We start from the raw sequence: 15,714 nt of genomic DNA on the forward strand, positions 1-15,714 counted from the left end.
AGTGTGACTCTCCTCCACAGTTGATGGCGACTCCTTAGTCAGACTAACACCAGGCGACACGCAGAGCACTGAGAATTCATCAATAAGCCATGTTTATACGTAAGCTACGACTGCGAATACAAACGTTTACTGAAGGTCAGAAATTAACCCCAACTGTGTTTGCGACCTAGGTGAAATGTCTATCTGCACCTTTTTGCATTGAACGTGGACCCATTTCATACAGAAAATAGTCCTTGCCTTCAAACATGGGGCAGTTCAACAGCGTTTGGTTCAAGCAAACCCGACTCTTGAAACCGCTCCACAGTTTGCTAACGTTGAAACAATGCAGCCAGAAGGCCGTGCAGTCGATGGATGGCGGAAAACGGAATTGCACTCTCTGCGTGGAGAGACAAACGTGGGAAGGAGACATTATTATTTTTTTATCTGCCTTGTAGCGATTGCTTCAGGGGGCTCGTATTTTCCCACAAGAGGCTGTGTTTCTCACATAGTCCGTGACCTCACTTGCAATAAACATCTCACGAGTCTTCACAACAAATCGTTCAACCCCTATTACCAGCTATTGCAAAAGACACCCTAGGAATGATCTCTCCAAGGTGAACTCTGATACAAGCACGCCTGCTGATTCGAAAAACAGCCTCTGGAATGAGCCTGTCCTTTTTTATACCAAATGAAGGCCCAATAAGTGTGACAATTGGATAAAGTGCCAGGAAAATGCTGCAATGAGTACAGCAATATTATCCCCATTGTTGATTCACCCTGCACCAATAGACTTGATATCCTAGTGATCAGAACAGTCCGCATCGAGCCATTTACACAGCGGTGGCTGGCCTGGCATGGGGCGTCGAGGCAAGTGTGTCCCACCGTCAAATTCAATTCATCATCATAACGAGCCATGGGTCACGGTCCACTGCTGGATGAAGGCCTCCTTGGGCCGCCACCACCTCGCAAAATAAATGTTGACCCACCAGTCGCCACTGTGTTTACATGGGCTCCAGGGTAGAGTCACCTGGGATATATTGACGGTTTGATTCCTACTCAAAACCACGTCGTAATTTAAGTAATTTGCGTCGTGAATTACCAGTAAATACCCACAGCTGGAAAGTGGACGTTTAAGGCCCTGTGATATAGCCAGTCAAGAGAATCGGCCGTTGTGTACTGGCATGATAACCCATATATATTATTGTTCATAAGTGATGACGAATTGGAATTCCACAAGTAGCAATAACTGTCCCAATGTAGCATAAGTTGATTGATTATGCTAGAAACCTGTCACCTCACTGCGTTTGCCGCCTGGCGAATGGAGGGTGTCAAAAATGACTGATTTGAAATAAAACGGTAATAAGGACAAACAAGTTTTATCTGTACGTTTTTTTTATTTACTCGAAAGCACTGCAAGCAACTGGAGTGGAGTTTTACCCCCTGCATGGACTGGAGCGACGTTGACAGGTTCGACCCGGGAGAACAGAGTTGGGGGAGGGGGGGGGGAAAGGGGTACACTGTGAAAAGGAAAGCAACGTTAAGAGCATGCAACAACAACAACAAACCAAGAGAAGAGAGTCAAAATGATGGGTCTACCTTTTCTGCTTTCCAGTAAATAACCCGCTTCACAGTGCAAGCGCGTCGTGGAGAAAAACAGGGTTATGAAATGGACAACATACAATTAACGATGGACAGCAAGCAACATACTCTGTTTCATCGCAATGAAGGGCTCTTCATTTCAAACAGACACGTGTGATCTCAACAATAATTGAGAATCATTTAAAATAAACATTGAATTGTGCTTTTCTTTTTCACGTACTGCATATGGAAGAAAAAAAAAACGTGCATAAAAAATTTAATTTCGAGAAGTTTCCCCCCCCCCGAATTGTACCAAGATTGTGTTATTGTCGCCGCGTCATCGCAAGACCAAGAATCCGCTTGGATGCCGCGCTAGAGCCTTCCGTTAGAAAACAGCCCACAGAAGTGGATATCACAGAGCTGCCTCTGAGATCCCTTCAAGTGACCTCTGGTTCACACGGAAGCCAGCAGCGCAATCCACACCTCACCCTGCATATACGAGTGGAAGTTCATGGCATGGCAGTCAAACGGATATTTTTGTTCTCAATAGCTGTAATTTAACCGAATTATCAGCGGAACCAAATTTAATGTGACGGTGTTTTTGTGCCATCATTTTGGAAGCCGGGCTTAGACGATCAATTTACGCATCTTAAGGACCCAGTTTAATCACATGCAGCTGCCTGGATTGAAACCCAGGACCTCGGTGGTGCATTAATTCGTAATTTTATGCATTTAAAAAAAAACATAATTCAAGATAGCATGTAAATCACATCATGAAAAGCAGCTGTACTTTTTAATGGCCGAGGTTTCAGATCACACATCAAATACGCATAGAAGTTCACGTTTTCCTGTTTTGGGTAATGAACTTCGATATCATTAAATATTGAGGAGATTTAGATATATACATTTGTTTCACTGATCAAAATCTGGGGGGATGTTGTGCAACAATGAAAACATCACCAAATGTGTTTCTAAAAGGGTGTTCTACACTTTAAAAGGAGATCATGGAAACTTGCCCAAATGCATTCGCGCACTTGAGAAAATACGACGCAATTGTATTTTTCGTTTGTTCTTTCAAAGAGGGAACGAATAATGATCTTCGTCACCGTGGAGAGCATTCCACGTAGGCTTAATGGATAGGACCAAAGCAGCGGTGCATCCGTTAAAGCAACCACTTCACCAAGTGGTGACTAATGACAGTGACGATTTTTGCAATCTCACAAGCCCCGCTGCCAAATGAATTTATCTGAGACGTGCGTCTGAAAACTTACGATCAAGGTGCAGCCCTGTAATTCCTCGATCACGCCACTGCCGGCAGAAAGGGAAGCCCCCCCCCCACCCCCCCACCTCCCCACCCCCTCCAGACAGAGGTCAGGAGAGCCTTTCCAGCCGGGTATTTGGCCTACACTTCCACGCTGGCCCGACAGTCTTTGGAAGAGGTGAGAGTACCGGCAATTTACCTCCCACCACACGTGCCCCCCCCCCCCCCCCCCCGCCCCGCCGCTGATCAACGAGCTGTGGTGAACCCACTGAGACGATCGGGTGCAAAGAGTCGACGGTGAGGATTTTTGCGTTTTATAAAAAAAAAAACTTGCCCCAACGTTGTTTCAACCGCCGTGCCGCAGAGATCGAATCAATTGCAAGTCCAGCGCGCTGACCGTTACGCAAGGGCGGTTGTCCCAACTATGCCTCGTGTGTCCAGCGGTGTGAAATCGGCATTTCCCGTTAAAGACGCTGCTCCACGAAATTATCATTATTGTGTTCATAGCGAACACTGCTGTAACTAACGTGCATGAAAGGGGCCTTTTACCTACACTGGTTTTAATGGGGATTATTTAAAATGGAAACGTGGATTCTTGGGTGTAAATCTGGGCGCAAAATGTGCAAAAACGCAAAATGATGAACTCTCAAATTTTTCACGAATAAGCCTCAGAAGCAAATCGTCGTACAAATTTGACCCGACTAACCTAGCGTTGTGAAGCAGACCACGAGCGAAAACGAACACAGCTTAGTGTGGCTTTCAGGGATGGCGGTTATTGATAACACAAACGAATGGCATTTTTTTAGTCGAATGGCTGTTAGTGGCAGACACAATTTGAAAATGCATCTCCAACAATCCATTGCGCTTGTGATGATGACACAGTCTGCTTGAGCAGGCCTCACAAAGTTTCTGGAGTGACATTGGTTGTGACAAAGCGTGGAGACAAATTCAATTAAATGCTGACATCTTATGTAATTATGAGCACGGGGGAAGTAGGAAATCTCACATTACGTCCAACAATTTATATTTAGCAGGCAATTTTATGTATCTAATTGTCATAACTAGCATCTATACGCGGAATATTCAAATGCAATCATTATATTTGAAATGTTAGACATGGTAAGCATTATTAAATTCTAAGAAGTGTTTTATATGTTACCACCAATTGTCTTGTGTTATCGCTTCTTGCAACTGCTTAAATCATCACCATACCTTTGTGTCATATTAGGGAATGGTCCTAAAAAATTATATCGCAAAACCTACGTACTATAAAAAGGCATCTCTTACACAACATTAAACAATGCTCATTTTATGCATTGTAAAAAACTGTGGTTTATTAAAAAACTGTGGTTTATTAAACCTGTGGTTTTTACACATCAGTGTTCTGCAATATTAAAAAATATATATATATCCCTCGAAATGGGACAGGACATAAAATGCACATTTCCTTATCAATCCACTGCTGAATGATGGTCTCCGCATGCCACGCCAGTCGTGGGGGGTTGTTTAGCCATACTTCACCATTCTGACAATTCATTAAGGGTTGGTGAAGTACGCTGAAGGGATCCAAGTTCGGTTCAGATATCACTTGCTGCTGACGATAACCATGGCAGGCATCTAACTTGGGTGACCAGGGTTCATTGTGTAGTAAGCTAACCACCGCTCCACATTATCCTCAGCATCATTATCCTCTTAATTCAGAATGTGAAAGCCAGAATGCAGTGGCTGCTGGCTCGCAAAGCCACCTAACTATGTCGGCAAAGAAAATATGGTATACAAAAACACTACGAATGTTTTCGGCGTCAAAAAACGCAGCTTCGTATTTTGACGAAGCATGAAACTAAACCGCATTTAATCTTTTTAACTACAGCTCTAATAACGGACTCTGCATTTTGTCCTCGATCCACGAACACTGTTCCCGGGATTGCTCGAAGCCACCTCGTGTGTTGCGCTGGCAACGTGCGAACTGCCGCCGTTATAATCCCAGCGTCATTGCTTTGAGTCGCAAGACAACTGGACACTTATTTGCGTTCATGCAAATACGTGGGCCCTGAGAGGGGGGGGGGGGCGTATACGGTGACATTGCTTTAATCTCCGCTCAAATATCACGCGAATTAAACCTCCGTGATCCGGTGAGGTGCGCAAACATCGTCGTTTGCGTCACGCGCGCGTGCCCCCGAAGCCCGCCGGGACTACGAGGCAGTCGAGTAGTGGCGAGCCAATCCCACGTGGAAACATATACTCGTGAACGGAACCTGGCCAAACATACCCAGGGCGGGCCAGGACCCTTCTGAGAGAGAGAGGAGTGAGGCTAACCTGAAAATGACAATCAAGGCCAATTCAGATTTTATTTCCGCTACCTGCGATGTCACCGTAAATGCTGAATTTTGTCCAACGGGGGTCTCTTTTCACTCTCCGTATCGTGGCGATCGCGTTTTGGATGTAGCGCCTCTGGTGGCTGTTGAGGTCGTGTGCAGGTCCGGATCAAGGCACGGGGGCTTTAGGAGCTGCAGCCCAGGGGCCTCCACCAGCTGGAGGGCCTCCATAGATGAAGTGAAAAGTTATTTCGTTTGTGAATCCTGAATTCTATTTGTTGTGAGCCTTGTAAAAAAATATTTTTTTTTCTTTAACTTTGTTTTCCTTTTGGAAATATTACGCAGTACCTGTAGCCCAGGGGCCTACGAAACCTTAATCCGGCCCTGGTCGTGTGAACCCATTGTTATAGGTGATCAAGTAAATGTCCAGCCATTTGCAAATCCGCTGCTAGATGGAGGCTCCCCACAACGTGTCAGTCCTGGGCGTAATTTGAGCATACTTCTCAATGCTTCGAAGGGCGCATTTAGATTATTTGGATGAGGTTATTTGGAGTATTTAGATTAATTATTTGGCTGTGATAAATGCTCTTATGATAAGCCAATTCGTTGGGCTATCATTTGTGGCCAGGTCGCTTCTGAAAGAGCGAAAAGCTCAGTGGGATTAACCCGGTAAAAGAAACATACATATGTTTCTGCAAAGATTCGCTTACCTTTTATATACTTTTCACATCATATCGTGCTTTCGGATTGTTTGTTGTAACTTTCTGACCCAGCGCCCCGACTGGACATCTGTGAAAGAGAGCTTTCTAGCTCATCGGATTCCTCCTGCAGTGTAACTAAAGATTTCTGATTCTGGTTGAAGGGGGGGATGTTTGGGGCGGAAGTGAGGGCGGATTCGGATACCGTTGGCTAATCGAATTGAAACCGTGACCAGGGCTCAATTCATAATGAAAGTTTTTCTGGGGTTAGATCCCGTAAATATAAATGTGCCGTTAACCCGCCACCACACGACACAGCCAATTAGTAAGGGTTGTGACATAAACAAAAAACGTACCAATTCGTTACAACTTCAGCACACCAGTGTGTTGGAGAGTAAACCCACAATATTTACAATTTGAGTACACTGGTGTGCAGAATAAGTAACTAATTGACACGTTTTATTTACGTGACAAACCTTACTAATCGGCTGCGTCGGGTGGTGGTGGGCTAACGACACATGTATATTTACATAATCTAACCGGAAAAAAAATACGTTTTTATGAATAACATTGGTCACGTGTTGAACTCAGAAGTCAAGTGGCTGGGTTCAAAGCGCAACTCGCAAAACCACCGCGGCACTGAACTAATCTCATGCAATAGCGGATACTCCAATCGGAATCAGAGTAGAGCCTCACGAGCACTATTCGACATGTGTATTGCGAGCGTAATAACCGACTTCAATCGATTAAACGATGCATCGCTAAATGCCTCTCATCATTACTTTCATTAAAAAAATAGTTTCTGTCCTCCCTTTCACCTGGTCACCCGCAGGAATTAGTATAATTGGCTTGCTGAGACCATCAATTTTGTGGCACTTAATAACCTGGTTTTATCTCCCTGGTGACAGCGTGGGAGTGGAGAGTCAAAATCTCATGTTTCTATGATGGCACTGTTAGCCGCATGCAACTTTTATGCGTCTGATAGGTGTACACAGATATAGAAATATAATGCGAATGCCTGGGTCACCAGCTCCAACCTGAGACACAAACCCTTACAGTCACTTTGTGTGGCAAGGTCTCCCCACCCAAACAAACACAAGACGCTCTCTGCTATCCATGGAACCTGCCTGACTTACACACACACCGACGCTCTCTGCTATCCATAGAACCTGCCTGACTTACACACACACCGACGCTCTCTGCTATCCATGAAACCTGTCTGACTTACACACACACCGACGCTCGGCTGTTACCATGGAACCTGCCTGACTTACACACACACCGACGCTCTCTGCTATCCATGGACCCTGCCTGACTTACACACACACCGACGCTCGGCTGCTACCATGGAACATTCCGGACTTACATGATGGTGAGGAGGCTTTCCTGCTCCTCAGGTGCGGACATCTCCTTGCTGAAGTCCAGCGTGTTCTTGTCGAGACCCAGGAGCTCACTCATGCGGTCGCGGCCGTAGAAATCTCCGTACTTCTCCATTACCTGTGTGCCGATGCAACGACAGCGACGGGTTACGTTGAATCGAGGAAAAGCGTTAAAAACAAGTTCGAGTTTCAAGTTCAATTTGTTTAACCAGGTGCGGTTCTCCCCGAGCAAGCTTTCCCGGCTCGTGGAACGAAACGTCGGACATCACGCAACGACGTGTGGCACGACCCAAAAACGCACTGGGGAAAGCTAAAATATTACCATAGTTATCAGACCGAGGTGCGACGGGCATGGCGTTGAATATTCGCAAATGAGAAATATAAACAATAGATATCAAGGGTGTTCACAAAAGTATAATGTATTATTGATTAAGGTAAAAGTGCAGCCCTGCAATTACCTCCTGCAGCCAGAAGGGCCTCCACCCAGAGTTATTTTGGCCTACTCTTCTACACTGGCCAGACACCCTGGAAGAGGTGGAATATCCACACTCTACCCCACCACACGTGAAATGCCGATCGACCGCATGTGGTGAACCCATGCGCTGTTTACCGCTGGGTTGGACAGACAAGGGAAATAACAGAAACTTTGTACGTGTGCATGTTGAACTTTTTCTGCACCGTACGTAGCCAACTGTGCCGATCAGAGGGGTCAACTTGCACCATTGTTTTCCAACTGCCTCGTCAGCGAATGGCATCGAAGTGGCGGTCCTTGGGTATATATATAGAGAGAGCAGATTGAGCTACGGGAGATGCAATTGCATACACAAACAAGCTTGGTATTATTAGGATTCTGCAGTACGGGATTTATCCGTCTAAACTTCAACACGGTTGTCATGGTATCGGCGACACACACCGCACTCGTTTGAAACGATCCGACGTGAGAAAGTGAAAACCCACCGGTTTAATGTCAGCGCGGTCCTGAATCGCGGCAACAAGTCGGATCGCTCGCACGATAAGTCATCGCCACGCTCGCCTCTTTGCATAATCCACTTTGTGCTTATCCAACAAATGACGTTAATGCGGCCTCTTTGTGTGTCCGCTTCATCGTTACCCCTCTCTCGGGCGCACAAACGTGCGATTGCGTATGCCACACCAGAAGCACGGTTCTCAGTGGTGAATGTACACATAACGGGATTACATATTTCAATTTAACGTTTTGATTTAAAGCTTTCATGACTGCAGGGATTCATATTCTTGGTTCTTTCGGTAAAGTCACGTAGAAGGGAAACAATAAAATAATAAAAATATAAAACAATAAAATTATCACGACGTTTCGACTGCAACACAAGCAATCATCATCAGGTGTGAAAACCACAGCAAGAAAATTTGAAAAAAGTGGCGGTTTGTTTTTGGTGCGAACGTTAAGAAAAACCCGCCACTTAAAAAAAATATGTATATATTGTTGTGGCTATCACACCTGATGATGATTGCTTGTGTTGCAGTCGAAACGTCCTGAGAATTTTATTGTCTTATATTTTTATTATTTTACTGCTTCCCTTCTACGTGACTTTACCGAAAGAACCAAGAATATCAATTTAATGTTCTTTATGTAATGACCGGAGAAGCATCCTTTTTTATTAAACACTGCAACGCTTGTTAGATCGCTTTGCCCAAAGCACGTCCTGAGTGTTCACTTTCATACCTTGCGCTTAATGAACTTGTCCCAGTAGTTGTTGGGAAATGATCTGCGAGCACAAAAGTAATGCAGTTAAAATGAGAGGCATGCATCAGCTCCTGTTACCGACGATGGGTGATGCGTGTTGGTGTTTTACCGTCAGTGCCAGCTGAAGGTTGTCAAATTCCAGTGGAAGTCTAATTGTGTTAAAATGAGCATTTCCTATTGGTGGTTCCGAACCGGTTGTGGAAATTATACATTTCAATGGTCAGGACCAATCTATCCAGAGGACAATTGTATATATATATGTTTTTTTTCTTTGAAAAATTCGCGTGTATTTCATGGATCTACAGAGGCATGATTGACTGAATAAGAGGTTAAAACGTGTAACCATGTTATTACCGATTATTATGCATTGTCTTTATGCATTGTCTTTTTTTTTCTCAGGAAAGACCCCAGTGATTCTCAAGATTATTTCAGGAAGGTAAAACTGACTTCCCATGGTAAAACACTTCCCATGGTAAAACTGGACGTCCATGGTAAAACACTTCCCATGGTAAAACTGGACTCCCATGGTAAAACTAGACTTCCCATGGTAAAACTAGACTTCCACAGTAAAACTAGACTTCCCATGGTAAAATTGGACTCCCATAGTAAAACTAGACTTCCCATGGTAAAACTAGACTTCCACAGTAAAACTAGACTTCCCATGGTACAACTGGACTTCCCATGGTGAAACTGGACTTCCAATGGTGAAACTGGACTCCCATGGTAAAACTGGACTCACATCGTGCAATTGGGAAGTTTTTAATCGTATCGCATCGTGAAACACGATATCGCAGCAACCCTCAGATCGTCAAAATCGACAGTGACTTCCCGTTCACATGAGCACCGATGCAGTAGTCGCTCATCTCCTGTTTACGCAGCCCTGAGACAAGTGGCAGAAATTCCACAAAGCACCGGTTTCCTTCACCGCAAAGTTTGACGTTCCGACTGCGAGCCGCTCGCTCTGCCGCTGAGCCACCTGGTGCGTGTGGGTATCTCCGTTGACGCACGCATTACGTGGAGGACTTGCACGCGCACGCACGTACTGGGTGTTTATGACGAGTCCGTCCCACTGGCCCTTGATGTCGTCGTCGTCCGGCTGCTCTGTGATGTACAGACCGTCAAACTCCAGGTTCCGGGCCAGTTCCTTCTCCCGTTTGAACACGACCAACGGCACCTACGCAAACAACGAATTGCGAATCAGATTGACACCCGCAGAGATTCCCCCCGTAGAGTGTTTACAGTTTTTAGGGGCGAGCGCTATTAATCGAGCATCCATGAAGGCCGGCACGGCACACGAGGGGTGGGTGGCCAGCACCACGCCCGGCCACCTTTGTCTCCCTAGTGGCGATGTTTACACACCACACGTTTAAGGCTGAGTTAACCTAGGGGGGGCCTGGGACTGGTGTTGGCCGTGAGTGGGTATCGAACTCGGATCGCCGAGTTCGTAGCGCAGCGCGCTAGCCACTACACGACCGCTCCCCACACACACGTACAAAGACAAAGATCCCCCATATAGCCTTTTACAGACTGTTGGGGCGAGTGCAGTTAGCGAGCACCTATAAAGGCCAGCACAGCACACGAGGGGGTGGGTGGCCAACACCACGCCCGGCCACTTTTTGTCTCCCCAGTGGCGATGTTTACACATCGCACCAGGTACTCATTTGAGGCTGAGTCACCCTAGGGGAGGCCCAGGACCGGTTCAGATAATCATCACAGTGGTGTTGGCCGTGAGCGGGAATCGAACCCGGTTCGCCAGGTTCGTAGTGCGGCGCGCTAGCCACTACACCACCACTCCCCACAACACACACACGCGCACACACACACGCACGTGATGCAACGGACAACCGTGAATCCCTTTGCTCGCCCCCCCTCCCCGTCCCCGTCAGCAGGCCAGGGCACCTTGAGGCAGTAGTATCCGATGATGCAGAGGATGGAGAGCACCGTGTGGGCAATGGAGAGGAACTTGAGCGACGGGGCCATGTATCCCGTGCTCTCCTCCAGGATGAAGTAGGAGAGGCCCTCGTCGTCGTCGTCGTCGTCGTCGCCGCCGCCGCCTCCGCCATTGCCTCCTCCTCCTCCTCCTCCGTCGTCATCGTCGCCGGCGGCCGAGCCCAGCAAGTCGTCGAGGTCGATGCCGGAGGCCTCCTCCAGCTCCTCCGCCATCTCCTTGAGGTCGGTCGTCACCTGGCCGCGCGAGTCACCGGCGTTCGGAGCGTTCAGGATTAGTGCCCGAGCGACAAGGTGCAACGCACGCATCTACGGTGAACTTCTTTCGCGCCGCACGTGGCCGACCGTGCCGATCTGGGCTTGTGTTGTTTTTGGGGATTGCAGCTCGAGCGGAACGTAAACCAATCAAAATTCACTTCTCTCAAGGCGCCCTTAGACGTAACATTCTCGTCCTCCGTTAAAACGCTACAAGCATGCACTCGATCAGCACGGTTGGCTATGTACTGTGCGAAGGAAGTTCAGCATTCGTACATGCACGCTGAGAAGTGTAACCAGGTTACATTACAAACGTGCATTTGAGAATGTTCAGTTTTCGTCCGTGAATGCCAGGCTAAACAGGTTTGGGGTTTTAAGTTGGTTTTGAAAATGATGAGGGTCGGGCAATCCCTGAGTTTAGTTTGCTAAGTTTCTTGAGCCAGGACCCCACCTTTTCTCCCGGGAAACTGGAGAGTGGCACAGACGAAGTGTTTCTAACCGAGATAATTCCACAGGGTAGGAGCCGTGTCAGCAAAGGAACACACCTTACATATTCCCTCTTCTTCCGAGTTATCTGACCAGCATTGAAGAGTAGGCCCAAATATTGCCCGAGAGGTGCTCTGTACAGTTTCCTTTAATGGATGCCCTTCCGTCCATCGCGGAGTAAGCAGATCACGGATTGTGATGATGATGATGGTGGCATCTTGCCTTGTAGAAGAGAAGAATAAAGTTGATTGCAAACGCGACGAACAGGGCCAGCATCCTGAGGTTGTAGAAATTCCGAGCCAATGAATTCTGGAAAAGAAACAAACAACAAAGACACGCAGTGTAGAGCACGTGGCGTGTGTGTGTGTGTGTGCGTGCGTGCTTTAACATTTACAAGATTAAAAGTGGTACGTCAATTATGAGGCTTTGAAGAGGTTTGGAGATATTGAAAGCACACACAATGTTTATTCGCAATTAAATAATGTTAACAAAGCCTAACCACCGCGTAAAAACCCATTATATTTGAGCGAACAACTATAAACCGAACCTTACAATGAGCTGATATAATTACGAAAATTAACTACCATATTAAGTACAATTCCGTACATCAATTACGTACAATAATAATACGCACGTAATTAAACCCCTGCGATTGTCATGTTCCCGAGGGGTGGCACAGTGGTTAGCGCACCGCGCTACAAAACCGGCGACCTGAGTTCGATCCCCTGGTCACGGCTAACATTGGTGGCGAGTGAAATCCCAACCGGCCTTGCTCCCCCCCCCCCCCCCCACCTTCATCATCATCATCATCACGACCCATGGGCAAATCGCCCCGTAGGTCTCCACCGCAACATTTTGCCATTTGTTTCCACTTTCCTCCGTCTTGTGCCAATATTCTCCGGCAGTGGCCGCGTCGTTCTGGCACCGATCTCTTATGATGTCCTCGCCGTCGTCAAGCAATTCTCTGCGAGGTCTTCCTCCCTTTCTGGCCCCTTCCATTTCCGCAAACAACAACGCACATTTCAATGCTCCTGTTGTTGCTCACCCTACCATCCCCTCCGCCTCTTGCGGTCCTCCCCCAGTGTAAATTGGTTCTCGGGGCAAGGCGGGAGATGAGACGGGAGTGCGGGCACATTGAGCAGTGCCGCCGCTTGCTTGCCACCACTCTCGCTGTTGCTTTCGCTCAAGAGGCCTCCCCGATCACGGTTCTTTTGCGGTTTTCAAGTCGAATTTAGCGAGAGAAGGAAAAGTGGGTGGGTTTTTTTGTTGTTGCCTAAATTGATTTTTATTCATTCGTCGCGCATAGAGAGAGACAGAGACACGGCCGTAAACACCCTCCCGTTAATTTGTACTCAACCGCTCCATGCAAATTACACGCTCAACAGGGATTGAAAGATAATTCAACAAATTAGTATTCTCACCCACTAAACATCAAACACGCGTACGTACGCGTCTGGGCATAATGGATATGCATTTTTTAATCAGGTATGTAAAGATTCACTCTCTGGAGATTGCAAGATCCGTCACAATTTTAGGGCCTCAATTAAACTCGACAACGAATGTTTTCACCTGTCTTTGGTCCCCCATCTCGTTCACACGGCGCCTTCTATAATTCCATCGCGCCCGTACCATTTTGTTCACCCCACCACCGTGACGTTACTAAGGGCTCGTGCCTGCCCACACCTCTCCACTCATTCATTGCCGTCCTTCACCCCCCCCAGCACCTCCGATTAGCACGGTTGGCTACGTACGGCGCGAAAGAAGTTCAACGTACACACACTCTCCACGTTGTCCACATCCACTCCCCCGCACAGTCCTTCACAGCCCGGCGGCTCACCACTTCGAGCCACCTCTATCAAGGTCTGCCTCTCGTTCTCCACCCCTGGTGCGTCCCTTCCGCATCGCACCCTTCCTCTTCCCATGTGGGATTTCTCTCGTCTCACGGAGCGCGTGTCGCCCCACCCCGCCCCCCCCCTAGCTGTCTGAGCTGCCTTTCTGTCTCATGTCTGAGACGGGGTACATCAACCCCTCATTCCACATTCCTCATCTATTCATCTCTAATTTTTGCATTCCCACTTCCGCAATTTGTTCCGCTTCGTTCGAAGTCGAACGTAACCATCGCGGCGTTGCGCGCGCTGATTATATAATGATTAAAATTTACAATGCACATTCCATCCTAGGGTCCCAATGCGCAATGCACGAAAAGCAGGAAAGCAAAACGTAACCCGGGGCAACCGATCAGTTTAAAGAGACGATCCCATGCGGTCGGCATCTCGTTTCATTCGTGCGTCGGTAATCCCGCCGCGGTGGGGAAGGTGCGGATTGTTCACGTTCGCCAACAACCACGGCGCCTCCGAAGCTTCTCGCCCAGCGCCCAGTGCTCCCGCGCCGGCGATGGTGAGCTCCGAATGGATCTCTCGTCTCTCGCGCGTGCACCGACACAATTACTGCGCGCATCCCGAACGTGGGCAGCAATTAAGCTGAAGCGAGTTCGGAAATCTGACAGCGCCAACAAAAATAACACCCGGCAAGCAATGCCCATGGGTCCCGCTACTATCTATCTATCTATCGCCCACCCACCCAGCCAGCTCATGAATATTTATATTTTTTAATTAATCTGCGAGCCCATCGCTTTGTAAATTCGTCCATCCATCAAGTCGGCACACGGCCGCCCTCTTAACTGTGAAGCATTCTTTCCAGAGCTCCCTCCTCCTTAGGTCGCGTCCCGCGAAGAAACAGATCACCCGTGCTGCCTCATGCCCTCCACGACGCGGAGGTCTCCGAGGCGTTTCCTGGTAGTTACCCGCACATTCGCCGCGAACGATGTCCGACGTTTTGCCCCGTGTGCTCGGAGAATTCAGTTGTCAAGTGAGGCGTTGGACATCGTGCCGGGCAATGCTCGGTAACAACCGGAAAACACGTCCGAGGGATATTTGGCTCTCTGGAGATGTTCACTTTAAAAGTAAAAAAAACCTGGGTGCCTTCTTCAAGAATCGAAGAACAGAAAATTCGTTTTCACTCTACGCACGCGAGCTGGGGGAGCTTAAATTTTGATTTAAAGCTTTCGTGACTGCAGTAATTCATATTCTTAGCTCTTTCGGTAAAGTCACGTTGAAGGGAGCTTCTTCGGCAAATTGAATTCAGTTGCCGAAGAATCTCCCATACAACGGTGGTGTCAAAAGCCGATGGGCTGAGGAAGGTCACACAATGCATTTGCTTTAGGACCGAAGCAGGAGGATCTCTCCACAACTCTGCCTGTCCGCCTGATGATGCTGGTCGTGATCGCTGGCAAAACGTCGTACTCAGATTTTAAATGTTCTTGGGTTTACTCTCCAACACACCGGCGTGCTGTACGAGTAACTAATTGGCACGTTCTGTTTACGTGACAAACTTTACTAATTGGCTGTGTCGGGTGGTGGCGGGTTTATCGACACATTTATATTTACGCGATCTAACCCACAAACCTCTATTATGCGTCTGTTTACGAGCACGCGGAGACACAGAGCGAGAGCTCCGTTTGCGTTTTACATTTTTTCCCCGTATAGTAAAAAAAAAGAACACGGCAGGTTGACCTCAGCCCAGCGCTTGGGGTCACAAGGAGCTCACCACGAAGGTCTTCTGGTAGGCCGTGATGTTTTTCCAGAAGACGGACTCCTCCTCCTCGGTCTCCTCCGCCTTCTTCGGCTGCTTCAGCCGCCTCTTCTTCTTGGGGGTCCCCTCCGTCTGGTCCTCCCCTCCCGTCTTCTCGCCGTTCTCCTTGCTGTGACGAGCAAGAACATCTTAAATTAAACAAATCCCCTACATTTTTTTTTTTTACTTTTGATTGGGTTCCTCCCTTTCGAAACGAAATGCCGCGGAAATGAGAAGGAAGTTTACAGCCGTCACGGCCAACCGCAGACAAGCAGTGAAGCCGGCCAGAACCGGCTCAGACGATTGTCCAAGTTCTGTGTTCCTATATCGGGATGAGCGTTTTTAGGTGTGGAAGGCGGGGGGTGACACTCAACCCCCCGTATAGGTGGAAACTGATGGAAATCAATCTACTTGCTGAACTGCCTTCATACCCTGCCTAGGCGGGAGATGGGCGACCTCCATG

The 15,714-nt window shown here is 47.8% G+C and overlaps 1 protein-coding gene across 11 annotated transcripts in view; it reads right to left on the reverse strand.

Moving 5' to 3' along the window:
- Positions 1 to 15,714, reverse strand: part of LOC116953891 (ryanodine receptor 2-like) — a 321,447-nt gene that overhangs the window by 60,365 nt on the left and 245,368 nt on the right. For 7 of the 11 annotated variants that reach the window (XM_076051967.1, XM_032974193.2, XM_032974189.2 and 4 more), the window contains 7 exons: positions 15,228 to 15,381; positions 11,844 to 11,930; positions 10,833 to 11,117; positions 9,977 to 10,107; positions 8,913 to 8,955; positions 7,198 to 7,328; positions 1,576 to 1,602 (listed from right to left, as the gene is read on the reverse strand). In XM_076051967.1, coding sequence (XP_075908082.1) covers positions 1,576 to 1,602; positions 7,198 to 7,328; positions 8,913 to 8,955; positions 9,977 to 10,107; positions 10,833 to 11,117; positions 11,844 to 11,930; positions 15,228 to 15,381 — 858 coding nt within the window. The remainder of the gene's footprint in view (positions 1 to 1,575; positions 1,603 to 7,197; positions 7,329 to 8,912; positions 8,956 to 9,976; positions 10,108 to 10,832; positions 11,118 to 11,843; positions 11,931 to 15,227; positions 15,382 to 15,714) is intronic. The other 4 variants (XM_032974196.2, XM_032974194.2, XM_076051966.1 and 1 more) reach the window with 1 other exon arrangement.

This window comes from Petromyzon marinus, chromosome 53, assembly GCF_048934315.1.
Source record: "Petromyzon marinus isolate PM22_M1 ecotype Great Lakes invasive population chromosome 53, UKy_Petmar_22M1.pri1.0, whole genome shotgun sequence".
Classification (NCBI taxonomy): domain Eukaryota; kingdom Metazoa; phylum Chordata; class Hyperoartia; order Petromyzontiformes; family Petromyzontidae; genus Petromyzon; species Petromyzon marinus.